At 37.1% G+C, this 17,925-nt stretch overlaps 1 protein-coding gene across 1 annotated transcript; it reads left to right on the top strand.

The window, feature by feature from the left end:
• Positions 1-435: 435 nt before the first annotated feature.
• On the top strand, positions 436-10,212 carry LOC137629300 (RNA polymerase I-specific transcription initiation factor RRN3-like). Its single transcript, XM_068360558.1, has 7 exons — positions 436-566; positions 1,955-2,107; positions 4,442-4,547; positions 4,703-5,344; positions 5,681-5,801; positions 6,039-6,288; positions 8,816-10,212. Exons 1-7 carry the CDS (start codon positions 436-438, stop codon positions 9,006-9,008), a joined length of 1,596 nt encoding a protein of 531 aa, XP_068216659.1. The 3' UTR covers positions 9,009-10,212.
• The last annotated feature ends 7,713 nt before the right edge of the window (positions 10,213-17,925 follow it).

The raw sequence follows: 17,925 nt of genomic DNA, 5'->3' as shown, positions 1-17,925 counted from the left end.
TAGCAATTGTGATGCAGTTCTGGTAGGCCCTGCTGCTTCCTCTGGTGCCTTAGATGACCGCGGAGGTAGCAGCAGTAGGGGATTCAGCGTTATGAAGCTTCATCTGTGGTGGATAAAGGGGGAGGGTGGGCTGTGGCACCCTAGCAGTACCAGCCGAACACGGTTGAGTCCCTTGTCAGGCTGGGAGGAACGTAGAGAGTAGAGGTCCCCTTTTTTGTTTCATTTGTTTGATGTCGGCTACCCCCAAAATTGGGGGAAGTGCCTTGGTATTTGTATGTATGTATGTATGTATGATGATGTTGCTTATTTAGTTTAATTTTATAGGTTTCCCCTCTGCATATAATAATTTTATTTTATTAAAACCTCTAAGCCTAATTACCCAAAGAATTCATTAGCTTTTTTTTTTCTTATTAAAGTACACGCGTCTAATGACTTATGTTTCCTTCCACAGCTGTTGAGGAAGAAGGTGACCTTCTTGTTAATGGTGGATACATTAGCAAAGATGAAGCTGCTGTATACAACAGAGTTATCTCTGCCATCATAACAATAAATTCTGACATTCCCATGTAAGTAGAAGAATTTATTTTATTTTGAACAAAATAAAATGTCCACTTCACGTAATGAGCCATAAGTTTGGACATTGTTCTCACAGAGACTTCAAACTTGGTTCATATTTGAGTGTATGAAAATCCATGCCAGTTGTTGCATATTAAGGTCAAGGTTGTGCAAAAGGTTGAGAAATAAGCTGCTGTGTTGAAGGTGTGCTCTCTTTTGAGTGCCTCTCTAATTCTTGATTTAGTTTTACTCAAACAATATGACAGAATGGAAATTGAATATCATGTAGTACTAACTGGACCAGTGGCCAAAATGTAAATGTGACATTGTTTTTTCTTTAGGATGAGTAATTACCTATAACATTTTGTGTAAACTCAGGAAGTGATATAATATATGCTTTAGTTTATTTATTCCTTTTTGTAAAGTTTAAAGAGCCAGATTCTGAAATCTAGTTGTAAATGATCAATGTCTATAGAAAAAGAATAAATTATTATCAAATAATTTGATTTTTGCAGAGTATATCTGTTGTAATTTTACCCGAATTGTTTCCTAATAAAATTAGTACAAATTAGTTACCGAAAATACTTTTTATGATCACGCATATTATTGTGCAATCAGGCTATTATGCTTTTAACACACATGCGCACTGGCAAAAGGATTGATATTTGTAGTGATGCTTAAATTTGATAATACTGCTTTCATTACCCTGTATAAAGTTTGCTTTTTGTTAATGTTAATTAAATATATTTTCTTACCCCACTTACCTCTTAAAGAAAGTTTGTTATCTGGTTAATCAAGGTTTTGCAAGTCATTACCATAAGAAAACTTTGTTTCCTCTAGTCATAGAGTTCAGTATTGGTTGACGTCTTCTCAAATTACTTTCATAAATTTTCAGGACTCAACAGAACTTATGGGTTGACATCTTCTCAAAGTACTTTCATAAATTTTCAGGACTCAACAGAACTTATGGGTTGACATCTTCTCAAATTACTTTCATAAATTTTCAGGACTCAACAGAACTTATGGGTTGACATCTTCTCAAATTACTTTCATAAATTTTCAGGACTCAACAGAACTTATGGGTTGACATCTTCTCAAATTACTTTCATAAATTTTCAGGACTCAACAGAACTTATGGGTTGACATCTTCTCAAATTACTTTCATAAATTTTCAGGACTCAACAGAACTTATGGGTTGACATCTTCTCAAATTACTTTCATAAATTTTCAGGACTCAACAGAACTTATGGGTTGACATCTTCTCAAATTACTTTCATAAATTTTCAGGACTCAACAGAACTTATGGGTTGACATCTTCTCAAATTACTTTCATAAATTTTCAGGACTCAACAGAACTTATGGGTTGACATCTTCTCAAATTACTTTCATAAATTTTCAGGACTCAGCAGAACTTGTTGATTCTGGCTAGAAAGAGTATGCCCTATTTCCAACTTCATGTCCATAAACATGCAGTCTACACTCGTAATCTTCTCCTCCTTGCCAGTTATTTACCACATCTACGTCTTTCTGTTCTAGAAGTCATCATTGCCAAGTGAGTATCAGTTTTGTTATTCAGTAAATCCCCTACATATGAACGAGATATGTTCCATTAGTGGGTTATGAAATCCAACATGATCAACTTGGTCATCTAGCTTATAACTCATCTTCATTGATTTCAATCAGATGTTTTTATCTAACACTAGTGAGCTATCCTACATGTGTTTTCAAGAATTCCTGCTGCTGGTTTTACAAAATAAAATATTTTACAAGAAGTTAAATCATTATTGCTAATACATGTTCTTATCTCTGAAAGTCCATAAGTCGAATGTTCATATCTTGGGGATTTTCTGTACTGTATTTGATTTGTTATTTTGTTCATGAATATTCCAGTTCATGTATTGCATTCTTTCATCCTGTAAAGATAATATTGTATTTTTGTAGCACATATGTGAGAGGACAGGTTGAAAGATGATAGATATGAATACTGTACAGGGTGAAGAGGGGGAGGCCTCTTTTCATATCTGTTCAAAGAAATTCCTTTCAGCAAGACAAGAGTTGATTGCTCTTTCCCCTTTCTCCATAAACTTCTGAGCTTTCTAGCTAGTTTCATATCATTCTAATTTTGTAAACTATTACTTTTCCCTATTCGTCTCCTTCCTAAGCAAATGATGATGCAAATGCTTTTAAATGCAACTATGCCCTGAATGAAGAATAAAGATAAAATGATCATCAGTATAATTTTGATACAAGCCAGCCTTGGATAAAGTAGACAGACGTAAGTCTAATTAAACATTTTGGAAGTGTACAGATTTATAGACAAATCAAAAGTCAGCCACTTGACGATCAGTGACCTAGGAACCGTTTTAAATGCGCAGTTTATTTTGAGGAAACTGAGATTTTTGGGTTATTTCCTTGACCCCAGAATGGAGTAAATTTCAAATAGAGGGTCTGTTATGAAGCAGTTGTAAATTAATAGGGAAGATTTAACGTCAACCCCTTCAGACATATACTGTGAGTGCCAGCATATTTTTGTTATTGGTCTTAGCTAACAAATAATGCTACCATTTGGCGAGTACTATAATACTCCACTGAATGTGCAAACTAGAATGGCTCTTGATTAAAAGAAGAAGTATCCTTTTCATTTGGACATTTTTTTGTTTTTTTGTATATGTCTTCAGACAGAGTTGACCTTCCCTTGGATCAGCATTTGGTTCTTATGAATCCTTTTATTGGTTAGCCTTTTGATACAAAGGGATAATGAGCACTCCATTTCATAATAAATTACACCTCTCTATACAAGTTTTAGACAACAGAACCTCTTCAGTAACATAAACAATACAGGCTTTGTCATGAATAATGGTGTAAACCATTATCTGGGCCAAGCCTATTGATTGTGTAATGTATATAACTTTTCCCCCTTTCTTAGCTTTTGATTATGTGTAATTTCTCTTGCATCAATATAACATAATGCTTGGATTCAGTGACTTTACTTTTTGTGGCTATGGCTAAAATCAATAAAGATTGTCAAGATTCAGATGGATAACTTCAACACTTAAATGCACCAGACCAGAATACTTGTAGGCAGCTAAATACTTAGAGGCGGTAGGCCATGTCAAAACAACTGGGAGCTGTCCGAGACTCATCACTGAATTTTTTTTCTCGTATTGTAAGCCTTGTTCCAAGTTATTAAAGAGATATTTTAGTTTATTTTAATTTTATCTCTAACAGTAGGAGGATATTCACAAATTAATTGTAACAAAGTCAACAGAGCTTCAGTCAGGGAACAACCATACCTGTACTGCATTGAGAAGGATCTAAAGGGCAGCGTATTTTATGTGTACGTATATTATGCTGTAATACTATTTTGATGCTGAATGCATATAAATTATATTCGTTCTTTAAAATTTTTTTAGCCATTTTTAACCATTATTGTGCAACAGAAAGACGGACCTAAGGTCTCTTGAAATGGCTGATGTTTATTTAATTTTTGTGTGCAATATTTAAGGAGAAGCAATATGAAGGAATAACACAAGGTGAAACGACGTAAAGAGGGTTATTATTTTACTGGGAAACCTGGAGTCTGGAGAAGTGGAGATCTGAGAAAGTGAGGCACAGTATTGTAGGTGATGATGAATATAAATAAAATGCTCTCATCACAATAAGGTTATGTAGATTTGAATTTTTTTAGATACAGTACTTTTCTACTACTTATGCATTGGTCATTCTTTACACTTACATTATAATGTCTGGTAAAGAAATCTACAATTTTACTGTATTAAATGCTTGATATTTATATTTTAAGAAGTATTACTTAATTTTCAGTTTTTTTTTTTTTTTTTAGTTTGTAAAGTGGACATAAATGAAATATGAAATTATTATTTTCCAGTATGATCACAATTGACGTCCATGCCCCAAGGTCAGAACTGGCTGAAAATGACGATGGTGATGAAGACCTTATTGATTCAAGTGATGATGAAGATGTATTTGATATGGTAGGTATTATAAATAGGCTTTTGTGTACTCATGCATTTGCAATATTTATTATTCATTGGAAGGTTAATCTATTTGATGTAATATTTTATACTTTAATGATTTTAGGGGGCATTCTTGTTTCACTGTATAGCTAACTTTTTCCTTTGAATTACAGGAAGTGGATGATTGTGGAGGAAAGCAAGAAAGTGCTGCTACGAAATCAAAGGATGACAACTATGCGCTTGATAGTTGTCAAGTTCCAAAACCAATGACACACAAAGCTGGCAACACGCTTGATATTCTGATGTCAGTAATGTTGCAGTATGTTCATGATGTCTCCCATGGCATTCATATTCCCAAGACTCCAGAACACCTTCGTGAAATTGAGTCGAAAGAAAATGAGAGTATAGAATTAGAACATTGTAGACCTGGAAAGTTAGGTTCTTCAGAATTTGATCCAAAGCGAATGGGGAGATGTGAATGTGATGGACACAGACAAGATGTCGAATCTGTTAAGAAGTTGTACAGTGACCTAAAAGTGGTTTTTTCCAATCTTATACTACGAACTCATGCTTCTTCACATGTACAGTTTCTCTTATTTTATATTATTTCACTACGACCTGGACTTTTACCATTTTTTGCTGATTTCCTAATTAATAACAAGTTTAAAGACATCAATACCTCAATATGCATACGAAAGAATGCTATGGCCTACATTGGTAGCCTGCTTGCCAGAGGAAAGCATGTAACTCTTTTAGATGTACATTCGTGTTTAGAGTCTATACGGGATTGGTGTAACGAATACCTAGATGCTCAGGTATGTATGTTTATTTTTTGTCCATATGATAGTACCCTACTCGTATGTTTATAGATACAGTACAGAAATTCTAGAGGAGGAACTATTGTCATTTGAATGACAGTAAACTTTTCCTCGTCATAAGTTATAACTTGTTTGATCATTAACTCATTTGCTAATTGAATGTTCTCAAATATGTGTTTAGGTTACTGTGTATGTATGCAAAGAGGAAGTACCTTGAATTGATTTAACTTGTATTTAAACTGATGGTTGTTGTCCCAGCCAACCTACTATATTTTTATTTTATATATGTGAATCGGGTTATTGTGTTTATAATGTCCTTTGTGCTCATTTCAGGAAAAAATACCGGAAAGGAATTATGAAGATCTTAAGCTTCATGGTCCTTTTTATTCTGCTTGCCAAACAATGTTTTACGTGTTCACCTTTAGATATAAACAGTACACTGAAAATAAAAAGAGTGAGTATAGGTCTCAATCTTTTTAAACAATTGTGTTTTACATTAAGATATGTAAAAATATTAAAAATAATTTTTGTTGTACTGAAATATTTCATATAAGCTATTTATTAATTTAGTTGCACCTGACATAAAGATAAAAAGCATAGAGAAAGAGGAACAATAACTATCTGTCCTGTTAGATAGGCGTAAATAACATCAAGGAGTTAATATTACTAAATTTAAAACTTTAAATTTCAGCACTGAGTCTTGCAAGAAGCCTCAACTTTGATAGATTTATTCATAGTAAATTGAATCCATTACGCGTTTGTGCCCCAGCTGTTGTAAACAACTTTGCAGCAGTGGCTCAACACTATCAGGTTGTTTACTGTTATACTGTGATTGATAACAACAGGCGTCTTCAAATCCCAGCAACTAGGATTGAAGACCACATAGAAACAGTAACAGTTCTTGAACCATTTTTCCCATTCGACCCTTACTTACTAAACAGGTTAGTATTACTTTCGAAAGTTTTTATGTATAGTATCAATAAATTTGTCAAACATTTTACCTGAATCATTGTTAACTTAAAAAGTGCCTTACACAGCCGACTATAAACAGTATTGAGTATTCCTCACAGCTACCTTCTTGACCTCAAACCACATTTTTTCCGTTTTTTCTCTTTTTCTTTGGTTCCTCTTCTCTTTATCCACTTAATTGTCCATTTTAATCTTGATTTTGGTTCAATTGTTTGCTTTCTCTTGAAGCCTAAATTATAAGGGAGAATTTGGTTACAAATTAGAAATGTTATTCTGTAAGCTTGTTAAACTTGCATATATTTGTTCCTTACACGTAGTACAAACCATTGACCTTTAATAGAAGTACGACTTGATAAGGCAGACATCGTTGGTCACCAGGGGTTGGGAAGCTCTGCCCATCTCCGCTTCGGTTTTCGGCCTCCGAAGTGTAATCTTGTACTGTATTATAAGGCATCCATGTTTTTTTTTTTATATATATATATATATATATATATATATATATATATAATAATTGGCCTTGCAGAAGTGTTCAGGGGTTTTTATGGATAAAGGAAGGATATGAATTGATTCCTGTTAACTGTATTTGTGTTGAAGTTTCCTTATTACCTGCCGTTATCCAACGTGCTTTTTCCTGTCGGGTGGTATGTCTGGTGCTGTCCTATCCCTTGTGTGTGTGGCAGGCAACGACAACTACGAAGCGATCCTAAGGAAGTTTTCCTTGGATATTAGTGTCACCCTGTTGGAAGAAGAGTACACCTGGCTGTTGTATTCTCTACCCTGCGAGTGTCTTTATTGGGCAACACTACTACTGAGAAGACGAACTTCAAGTTATCCTTTCTCTCCCACCTTTTCTTCAACGTGTCATCTTTTCTAAAGAAGAACAAATAGATGTCACCATTAAGTCCGATCGATAGGAGTTGCAATACGTGTAACTTCCACCAGTTTTCTTTCCGTGGGAGAGACACTGCAAGTCTTAGGAACCTCCCTTTTTTGGGAGTGCCAAGTGTTGTCCCTTACCTTGAAGACACATCAGTTGTAGCTACTCTTGTAGAGACCTGATCATACGCTCTGCTGGAAGAGAAGGGCACTGCCCTTTTCTTCCCCCTTCTTAGACAAGCTCTCTTTCTCTCTCTCTCTCTGGGAGAAGAGAGAGGAATAAAACATGCTGCTACTGTGGTTTCCCCTTCAACTGTTCCAAAGTTTGAGAGCTGACACCAAATCACACAAATTTTCTCTGGTTACGGTTCATTTTCCTTTAGTCTATACATATGCCCAATAGTCTTGCCTATTCTTTACATACTCTCATCTGTCCTCATACACCTGATAACACTGAGATTACCAAGCAATTCTTCTCTTAATGGGTTAACTACTGCACTGTAATTATTCAGTGGCTACTTTCCTCTTGGTAAGGGGGAAAGAGACTTTAGCTGTGGTAAGCAGATCTTCTAGGAGGATACTCAAAAATCAAACCATTGTTCTCTAGTCTTTGGTAGTGCCATAGCCTCTGTACCACGGTCTTCCCCTGTCTTGGGTTAGAGTTCTCTTGCTTGAGGGTACACTCGGTCACACTCTTCCTCTTGGTTTGTTAAAGTTTTTATAGTTTATATAGGAGATATTTATTTTAATGTTGTTACTAAAATATTTTATCTTTCCTTCTTTACTTTCCTCACTGGGCTATTTTCCTTGTTGGAGCTCCTAGGGTTGTAGCATCTTGCTTTTCCAACTAGGGTTGTAGCTTAGCAAATAATAATAATCTTTAAAGCATAGTTTGTAACAACCAGGATCACATAAAGTATGGTTTCTGGGCTCGACCTGTGTCGCTCCTTGTAGGAGATCACCTAGAAGGCGTCAGAAACGCCATAGCCGATGCCCTATTTCGGGTGACTCCCTTAGAATCGGAATGGTCTCTGGACCGCCAATCGTTCCGTTGGATTTGCCATCCCTTTATTAGATTATACATACATGAGATCCCAGAGGGTGCTCATATTGTTAGATTACTTTCTTGTACTTTATTTGAGAGACATAAGAGCTAATAGTTTTGTCGATATTCGGCACATGAAATTGGTCATGTAGATAATTAATGTGTTTATTTGAAAAAATACATATGAAAATGTTTACACTTTTCATAGCTTACTAACTTCAGGTTACAGTATTATGAATACAAAATAGGCATAAGGTAACAAAGTTTGTTAAACCTGCATACATGTTTGGTAATGTATTATAGCATGTAAAAATTGTAACTTGTGTTGTAGCAATGCCTAAGGCCAAAGTTTATAAAACTTCTTGTATAATGGCCACATTCTAGGCTATAAAATATGGGTTAGAATTTGTTCAAGATACAGCTTTTGGCCCTTTCATTAGCCTCAAGTTTATTGTAACATGATTTTGTGGTTTTAATAGATTTTAAAAGTTTTAGTAGCAAAAAGATATTATAGATTGCTTCAGAATCTTATAGTATAACTTTTATATTTGTTACTGATATCTGAATTTATTTTACAGGTCTAAGCTCTATATAGAAAATTATTATAGAGAATTTGAGGGTATGCCAGAAAATTTGTGCCCTAATGAGGGCATGGATATTGATACAGCCACTCCAAGTATCATGTCACCGGAATCTTATGATAGTTTGTGTGGGATTTCTCCTGGATTTGTAAAATTCTCAAGATTTAGGGAAGAATATTTGTCTAGCTAAAACTATTATGGTATATATTGTTGCTTTAATGCCTGTGATATATTTTTGTGGTATGTATTTATTGTACAGACCTTATTTATTCTGTCGAAGTTTTCATGTACATTATTTGGGAGATAGCTATATAATGAGTTATCCAACACTTTCACTAAAAATTACTCCATCTAGGATTTTGGAAATGTTAATTGAGACTGAAGTACGGGATCATTGTTTGAAGGATATTCTCAAACTTTACGTGCAGTCTAAGAATTGACTCGGTTGATTTGCGAGACGTTTTAATGAAAATTTATATAAATGAGACGGTCCAAGAGAGCAGCAATTTGATGAGGAATAATTTTGATAGGTAGGGGGACCACAGAAAAGGATTCAAATAAATTTTAGGAAATTAATGAAGTTTATAGGCTAAAAGATATTAAAGCAAAGGCTGCCAGATGTAAAGTTGTGAAATCCATCTTGAATGGACCAAGTAAGAATATAGTGAAAATAAGACTGTGATTGACAGCCATGTGTAGCAGAGAATGGGGCTTTAAATTTATCCTTTAATCAGTTTGTTTGCTTGTAAGCCAAGAAAGTTGAAAATGAAAGCAAGTTTAGACACTGTCAAGCCTTAAATCCTCATATGTATTGTCTTTTGTTATTTTTAGTATTACTGGAAAGTCTACAGTAATTTATTAATTGCTTATTATAAGTAATTTTGAGTCATCTCCAGCTTATTTAATTTTCTTAATTTTATATCCTATTTATGCTTTCTTTCATATAATTTTTCAAAAACAGCACATACATTTGTAAGATACCTTACGAAGGTCAAGACTTGTTTACAAATATTTATTCTCTGCTGCATCTTGGATAAAGGGAACAAAGGGTTTGCACACATCTTTGTAAGAATTCTTCATTTTTTATCACTCAAGCTTTTCCACTGAAAGAGGGAATATTACATGATTCTCAGGGAAGACCTGAAATAATCAAAAATTCATGTTTTTCTGATATTCATGTTTATTATTTTAATAAACTTGAATACTTAAGGAAGAATCTCACTGGGAAAATTTCACAGTTAATGTAAAGTCGCCCTCCCATTCAGGAAAAGCTAGCACATTATTCCTTTTATGTCAAATTAAATTATCCTCTTTTCTAGAATATTTTAGTTGAATCATAATTAAATGTGGTGGATAATGTGGGAGGGTGGGCTGTGGCACCCTAGCAGTACCAGCTGAACTCGGTTGAGTCCCTTGTTAGGCTGGAGGAACGTAGAGAGTAGAAGTCCCCTTTTTTGTTTTGTTTCATTTGTTGATGTCGGCTACCCCCCAAAATTGGGGGAAGTGCCTTGGTATATGTATGTATAATTAAATTTGTATGAAGTAAATTCCTATTTGCTTTAATTCATGCTCAAATGTTTGCTATTAAATAAAATTTGATCAGGTTTACCATAAGAATTTGTTTAAGATGTAATTATTTGTTTGTATAAATTTCTAAGTAAAAACTTTACCCCAAGTTCTAATGACCAGGGTTAAAATTTTTTTGTATAGATATCATATAATTAATTAAAATACTGTAAAAACTTAGAAATAATGAAACAATTATAAGGATATGGCCTGTAAAATTTTCAGATATTATTAGTGTATAACGTGGGAAGCAACAAAGTGTTAGTCCGGTTAGAAAGTTCTTGGTTTTCCAGTGCTTGTTGCTGATAAAGCTGTGTTCAGTTTTATAGGGACTATACCTCAGTTGAGATGTCAAATGTGATTCCTAGTAATTATATTATATTATATCATATATATCCATTATTTCATAAACAATTATGTTAGCATTGTACCTCACCTTTTTGTAAATATTTCATTTCATTACCATCTATTAATTAGAAACTGCCTTGTATGCTGTGAAACTGCTCTTTAGTTACCAAGATGTATCTTTAATGGCCCCACTATACTTTGACTAAACTACTCAGTGTTCTGTTAATAACCTAATTTCATTGTGTGGAGCTTTAGCATTGACAGCTCTTCTGCATCACACCTTGTGCAAGTTAATTTCAATCCCTTTCTTTTTCTTTTAGCTTGTATTTTTAGTGTTTTTATCAATTAAAAAGAACCAATGGATATTGGGTTTCTTGAGCTTGGTTACATCAAGTAACTTTGAACCAGTGTTGATTGTAGGGCATACATTGGTTGCAAAAAATTTTAAAATTCAGGAGTTTCTATAGAAAACTGTTCACTCACTTTTCTATAGTTTAAAAATCAAGCTATAAATCTTCTTCTCTAGGTGACACATATTCTATTTCCACCTTTTTTTTTTTTGTCTGGTGGTGTGAGGAGGTTTGGTTTAGCGAGGTAATTATCCAGGGGTGCGTGCAGAGACAGGTTGGGGAATCCCTTCACACACCTGTTTGGTACTGCCCTGGATAAGTCCTGTAGCAGTTTGTGTTCCATGGATAAGAGCCTGCACCACCTTTGCCCTTCTTACCGTGAAGAACTGTGAACCCAGATATTTGAGCAGTTGGAATGTATTGCTGCACCGGTAATTGTCAACTTGCAACCTGTGTGACTTAAAGAATGACCGACTTTATGGTCATGACCGCCACTGGTGTGTTTGGTGACGTCAGTGGTAGTGTGCATTTTCTAATACCAAAGTATGTGCTTGCCTTGTCAGCTTGCAGAGGGACTGTAAAACAGTGTCCTTGTTGACATAGCATACCATGGTAGCTTTGTTTATTATTAACAATGCTGAACATCCTGTCAAACTGCTGGAAAACTTGCAATGCTGAAAGTGCTGCTTGTATCTCCTGTAGATTGATAAGTTGGAGTGTTTCTTCCATAGACCACATTCCCAACGCAGTCTGGTTCCTGGAGTGAGAGTCCCACCCCTCCTTGGATGCATCTGTAAACAGCGCATCTCCTTAGGCGGAGAGTTGGTTTATTCTCCCCTGGTGAGGTTTTCATTTGTTCAGCCACCAGGCCAGATTGTTCCAAACTTCTCGTTCCATAGGAACCAGAAGTTATGGGGGCATCGGTGCCTCCTAATCAGTGACATTACAGACAGCACTTTAGCGATTGCTGCAGGAGGGGCTCGTATGAAAAGAGCTTCTCCAATGAAGAAAGATTTCACAGAAACTGCTGCCACTGTAAAGCTGAAAATTCTAGATGATTTGTAAATGGTTGCCCTGCATCCCCAAGGCTCCTGATACAATTGTCTGATGGAAAAACTCGCTGCTGCCTCTTCTCGCCCCACCTGTCTTTTGAAGTGGGAGGCTATTCTATCCCTTCTCTCGGTACCCAATTAGCCCACTGGCTTGCTGACTGGTGTGCTTGAGAGGACTAAATTGATGTATATCTTCCCTGTCTCAGGATTTTAGTTGTGACGAAATGCACTACTGTCTGACCAAGGGTCAATTCAGGATGTTTCTTGGAGGCTAGCTAGGGCAGCAGACTCGGGAACCATAAACGAGATGTCCTCGTGCTCGAATCTCTCCGGTAGGGTACTTGCTGTCAGTGCTGCTAATCTGCTTCTTCCAGCACATAACTCAAGGAGGAAAAATGGCTGCCATCACACTCTTGATGGGTGCCGTAGTAGCCTCCCCGAGGTGATTGAACTCACAAATGAGTGCAAGAACCTCGATGAACATTGACTTAGTCTCGGGATTCTTTGCTTCCACTGTTGTAGATGATGTGTATAGAATCAAGGATCTTCCAAGACCGAGAACAGTAGAGGAAAAACTAACTGACGAACGACGTTCAGACTCCCCTCAGGAAGGTGAGCTGTCTCTTGCTCTCATGCCCTCTGAGGCCGAAGATGCACTAGGTTCCTTGGTCTCTGAGGGACAAGGATGAGAGGGTGGCATTGAATGGCAATTGGGTGCTTTGTGCACGTTTGTCACTATGTTGAGGAGGACCTTGCATAATATGTGCTGAAAGCAGTCCTGTAACACTACCTGTTTCAGGATCCTATCGTATAGCGGTTAGAAGGTTTCAGCACGAAGGACAATCTCAGGGCATTGAAGGATCTAGAGTCACTGACGTCATGCCACATAAACCGGTCGTGGCATATTGGAAGAGCTTAGTGCATAGAAGTCTCAAGGTGGACGTGAGGCTCTCGTTTGGTTGACTGACCTTGATGAGAAGAAACAGATGAATAATGGTCAGAATCCTGAGAAAGCTTCGAATAGGGGCAGTCTCTTGTGAAGAAGAGGCGGTAGGGGGTCCTGGTACGTGATGTCTAAATGTGAGGAGACTGTTCATGCTGTAACAAGGCAGATGGAGAACAGTCTCATAGTGACTAACCATGTGAAGACGGTGCATAACGAGTAGAACTACAATCTAATTCTCTCCCACACCTGTGTGTGAAGCTTTTGCCACTCAGCCTAGCAAGCAGAAACATTGGTACAGTAGTTATTCCTCCATCACTGAAAGACCTCTTCAGACAGTTGTATTTAAAGGCGAAACCAAAGTCACACAAATGTCCGCGAGACAGAGGGCAGTGCGTATCGTTCCAAACGTCAGTACATGACTCGGTCCCATGAGCAATCAAGCGCTAGCAGGATCATGAGCCCTATGCAGCATACCAAAGCACTTTCCCGAGCTGGTTTGGGTATTGCACCATCTCCCGTGCAAACTTGGGGGAGAGATTGGTTAAGGTCTCAAGAGACTTGCCAAACTTTCCTCCTGGGCTTCAGTGACCACTTCTTTGGTGTGGGAAAACACTGATAGGGGGGTGGGCTTAGAAGAGCACCCACACTTCAGAGGTGGCAACTATGAGACGTTTGTGGTAGAAAACCACACGTCCCCCCTAGCAAGAAATGACTCGTTAACAGCCACCGCTTGTCGCTCCTCTTCAGGTGGACCAGCCGAAGAGGAGGGCGCACAAGGGAAATCTTCGAAAGCCAATGAGCCAAGTTTGTCCGTTGATGGGATATAGATACCCAATAAGTCCACAACTTCTGTAGGTCAAGGTCTCCGCAAATTGGGTTTCAGGCAGAACAGCAACAGGCGGAGTATTACTTTTGCTGGAGGAAAGTGTTATTTTTGCGTGCTCCCTTCAAAGCACACCCTAATGGGAAGTCAGTCTCGCCTACCTACTTGCAAACTCCAAAAGATGCAGCCCCAAAAGAATCCAATGGAAAAACAGCGCTTCAAACTATTGGAAGAGAAGGAGCTATAGATCTTCTGCATTAGTTAAGGCATTGCTAAGTCTGACGTCTAGGAATCCCTCTTAGACTACTACTTTGTGAGCTGAACCCATACAGAGGAAACTAAGCCTGACACTCTTCACGGGGGATGATTGAGAGTAGTCTTACCCCCTGCAAAAATTACCAGGGACTTTATCATAAACCTGTCACATTTTTAGCTGGATTTCCCAGGGCACACCCACATATCTGCTTTTGGATTCTTCATAAACATCTAATGCAATTTGTAAAGAAAAAGGTCAAACAGCAAAAGTTAGAGGCAGGAGAGCAGTATGTCTATACTGAACTGCAGGTGAAATAAAAGTCTACCTAGCAAGATGGGGGGGGGTGTACCCTCCGCTCCCACAGCAACTATGGGGGGGGGTGTACCCTCCGCTCCCACAGCAACTATAATCATCTTGTTTAAAAGTTTAAACAGCAGTTCTAGTTCACTTAATTGCTATTAAAGAACAATGTTTTGTGTAGGAACAAATATTTTTTTTGTTTACATAAAAACCCAGTACAGTAATCGTAAGGGTGCATTTCCTCCTGACATCTTTACATGCAACCAATTTCTTGATTTATCACTAGTGAATGATGGTAGAAGCAGAGCAATGTAGTAGTGTGGGTTTAGATTTAATTTTGCATTTAGTTCGAGTAACTGGATGTATTCTATAAGTTTAGATATTTGAAACCATGTCTTGTAATCCACAATTGGATAGTTTTTTTTTGTTTTAAAAATTACAACCTTTAAATACATCTAAAGAAGTACATGTTATATCATATAAACATTCATGGTATTCATTGTTATAGTTAATTTTTTCTTCATTGTGACTGGACTTGTAATAAATTATTACTTCAGGGTATGTTGGTTATCAATGTGTACATTTATTTTGTAGTTTTTATATGATTAAATAAACTTCAGTGCAGTAAATTACAATTTTGGAATCCCTCATTAGACAAAACAATTAAAATTTTACAATTATATAACTGAAATGAATTTACAAGTTACAGTAATATTTTTGCAATTACAAAAATTCTTTAAGGAAAACAGTAAGAGGAAATCCCGAAATAAAATACATGTACCTATATCCAATAAGAACTACGATTCCATAATGAATGCCCATGCATGCCAATATTTTTGGCCAAAAATTTACTTTTCTATAATGAAATTATGTGGTTTCCAACTCTAAGCCAGCTAATTGTCGATGTCTATCCTAGAAAATGAAATTTCCTTTTTCCTTCGCTTCAATAGCCTTACCCCCTTAGTATTGTATTGTACCTATATGGCGGCATATGGTAATGATATGGCATATTAGCTTGGGTACACAATTTTAGTCTGTGAAATCAGAACATATTCAACACCCTCTTGACATCATTGATCAGGATGTGTTCAGGCACACGGGAATGACATAAACCTCAGGAGAGTATAGAAAGAATGTTTTATCAAAATTTGGTTTATTTCAAAGGATGTCTCACTTGAGGTTTATATGGCAGACTTCCACATTTTGAAGTTGGAGAATATGTGAGGGAAAGATTAAACCCAATATACCAACCTAAATACAGTACTTGCACCAATCAGCCAGCCGAGACTTGCCACCAATTACAATATGTTCCACAGTATCAAGTCCCACACACATTCAAACAGAAATATCATGAAATAAACAGCCATGGGAGCCAATAAACTAATACAAATTTTAATCCCGAAGCGAATACGAATGACTTCCAAATGCAATTTACACTAGAACAATGCAGGCAGCTACCTTAATACCATACAGCCTAAACTCATTCAAAAACCGTGATTCTTTTAATAAGCGCTTGTCAAAAACCATTATTGAGCAAAGCCAAACCCTTTCAAAATAAACGATTCCTATTGAAATTAAGGGAAGTAGCTGCACTCCTACTAACAAATTTTTAGACGTTCACCTGCCAGGAATCCAATTTGCTGAGAGGCCACACGTCCCAGCAATGGGGCTATATAGCCAAAAATCATAAATCCAGTCCTGAGAGCTTCAGTAACCTGAACACTTGATATGAAACATCCCATTCTAGGGGAAAGAGGACATGACTAATAACTGCCCAAATCAGACCAATAAGCCAACCCTCACTGACACTCAACCCAACTTTCTCTGCAGTGAAAGATTGTTGAAAAATTACAAAGCCTTTTTAAATTGGTGTCATTATTGGCCTGAAAGCTAGACAACAGACAAAACAATATTACCAACACCAAACCCCAAATTCTTAGAAAAAGTGTAACTAGCTAATACTCATAGCTAAAGCCAAAGCCAACAGAAAGGGTTTTGGCCAAAGAACCTTTAAGGAGAATCTCAAAAGTTTAAAATGTGGACTCTAAAAACTGCAACACTACATCTAACTGCAACACTACATCTAAATCCAAATAAATAGATCTAAATTATAAAAAGACCTGAATACATCTAGAATAATACCTGAAGAGGATAAATACAACATGAGGCCTTCTATAAGCTTAATAGCCAAAATATATAGTCCAACTATCCAAACGTCATTATTTCCTACACCTATTGACACAAAGGGCCTACGCTAGATTTCGCTAGTCGTCTCTATCTTGAGCTTTTAATTCAATACTTCACCATTCATTATCTACTTCACGTTTCATAGTCCTCAGCCAATATATAATAGTGAATAGGCTACTACAAAAATGTTTAGTCGAGTTAAAAACATTGAGAAAAGGGAAAATCCTTGCAAACAAAGAAAAAAACTGTAGTCATGTACTGTACTCTTAAGAGTATAATGCGAAAGATTCAATTAATCAATTGTATAGCCACTTGGGAGCCACCAGGGTTACTCAGAAGGTTAGGATACTCGAGTACCGGGTTGACTAACCTTCAAAATCAGGCAAAAGTGCAGAAAAACATTGGCATCGTAGTTGTCCTACAGATGTTGGTGCACATTCTCCAGTGCTGCTAAATGGCCCAAGACAAGCTAACAGAAAATGGAGCCTTGTGGTGAACATGTCTAACAACAGGGAACCCCACAGTCAAAAGACTATGCCACTAAAGGACGAAGGGACCATTCGGATCCTACCACTTGAAACGGGCAACTGAGCTTGTTGGCAATTCACTGTGTTGTTTAGTGCCAAAGAGTGAGCCTGCTTCACCTCCTTGTTTGTTGACATATGCTACTACGGTATTGTCACTCATCAACACTACTGAGTGGCCTCTAAGACTGGAGTAATTGCAGTGCCAAGAATGCTGTTTTTAGATCTAAAGGGTTGATGTGCAGGCTCTTCTCTTACTTGGACAAGAAACCCAAGGGAATCTGATTCCTTAGGTATGTTCCCTATCCCTCCTTGATGCATCTGTGAATAGCAACAATTCCAGAAGTTCCCTTAATGAGGTTGTCATCCTTTAGCCACCAGATTAGATCATCCCCAACCTCTTGGTCCATTGGAACCAAGTGATGAGGAAGGATGGTGGCTGCTGCCCAGTGTTTCTACACGACACCATTGAAGGGATCTCTGATGGCGACTCCCGTATAAAATGAGCTTCTTGAAGGACAAGTGATGCCAAAGAAGTTGTTGCCACTGCTAAGCTAACAGTTGTTGTTAAGACATGAAAAGTCGTGCTACCCTCCAGTCTGATGATGCAATTGTGCGATGGAAAAATTCACTACTGATGGAGGAAGGTATGTCAACATTCCCAGGTACTAAAGCCTCTGCTTATATGTTACTTCTCTAGGTTTACCATAATCCCCAGAACACGGCAATAGAAGAGAACTTTGTAGAGATGATGA

Source organism: Palaemon carinicauda, chromosome 37 (genome assembly GCF_036898095.1).
Source record: "Palaemon carinicauda isolate YSFRI2023 chromosome 37, ASM3689809v2, whole genome shotgun sequence".
Lineage (NCBI taxonomy): Eukaryota > Metazoa > Arthropoda > Malacostraca > Decapoda > Palaemonidae > Palaemon > Palaemon carinicauda.
The sequence above is the reverse complement of the archived record's forward strand: the minus strand, read 5'-3'. Positions and strand labels throughout refer to the sequence as shown.

Bases quoted from the DNA above. Each gene is read 5' to 3' on its own strand.
- LOC137629300 (XM_068360558.1), top strand. From the start codon at position 436: ATGTTTCCTTCCACAGCTGTTGAGGAAGAAGGTGACCTTCTTGTTAAT. The intron at 567-1,954 runs GTAAGTAGAAGA...ATAAATTTTCAG, and splicing joins ATAAATTCTGACATTCCCAT to GACTCAGCAGAACTTGTTGA. The intron at 4,548-4,702 runs GTAGGTATTATA...TTTGAATTACAG, and splicing joins ATGAAGATGTATTTGATATG to GAAGTGGATGATTGTGGAGG.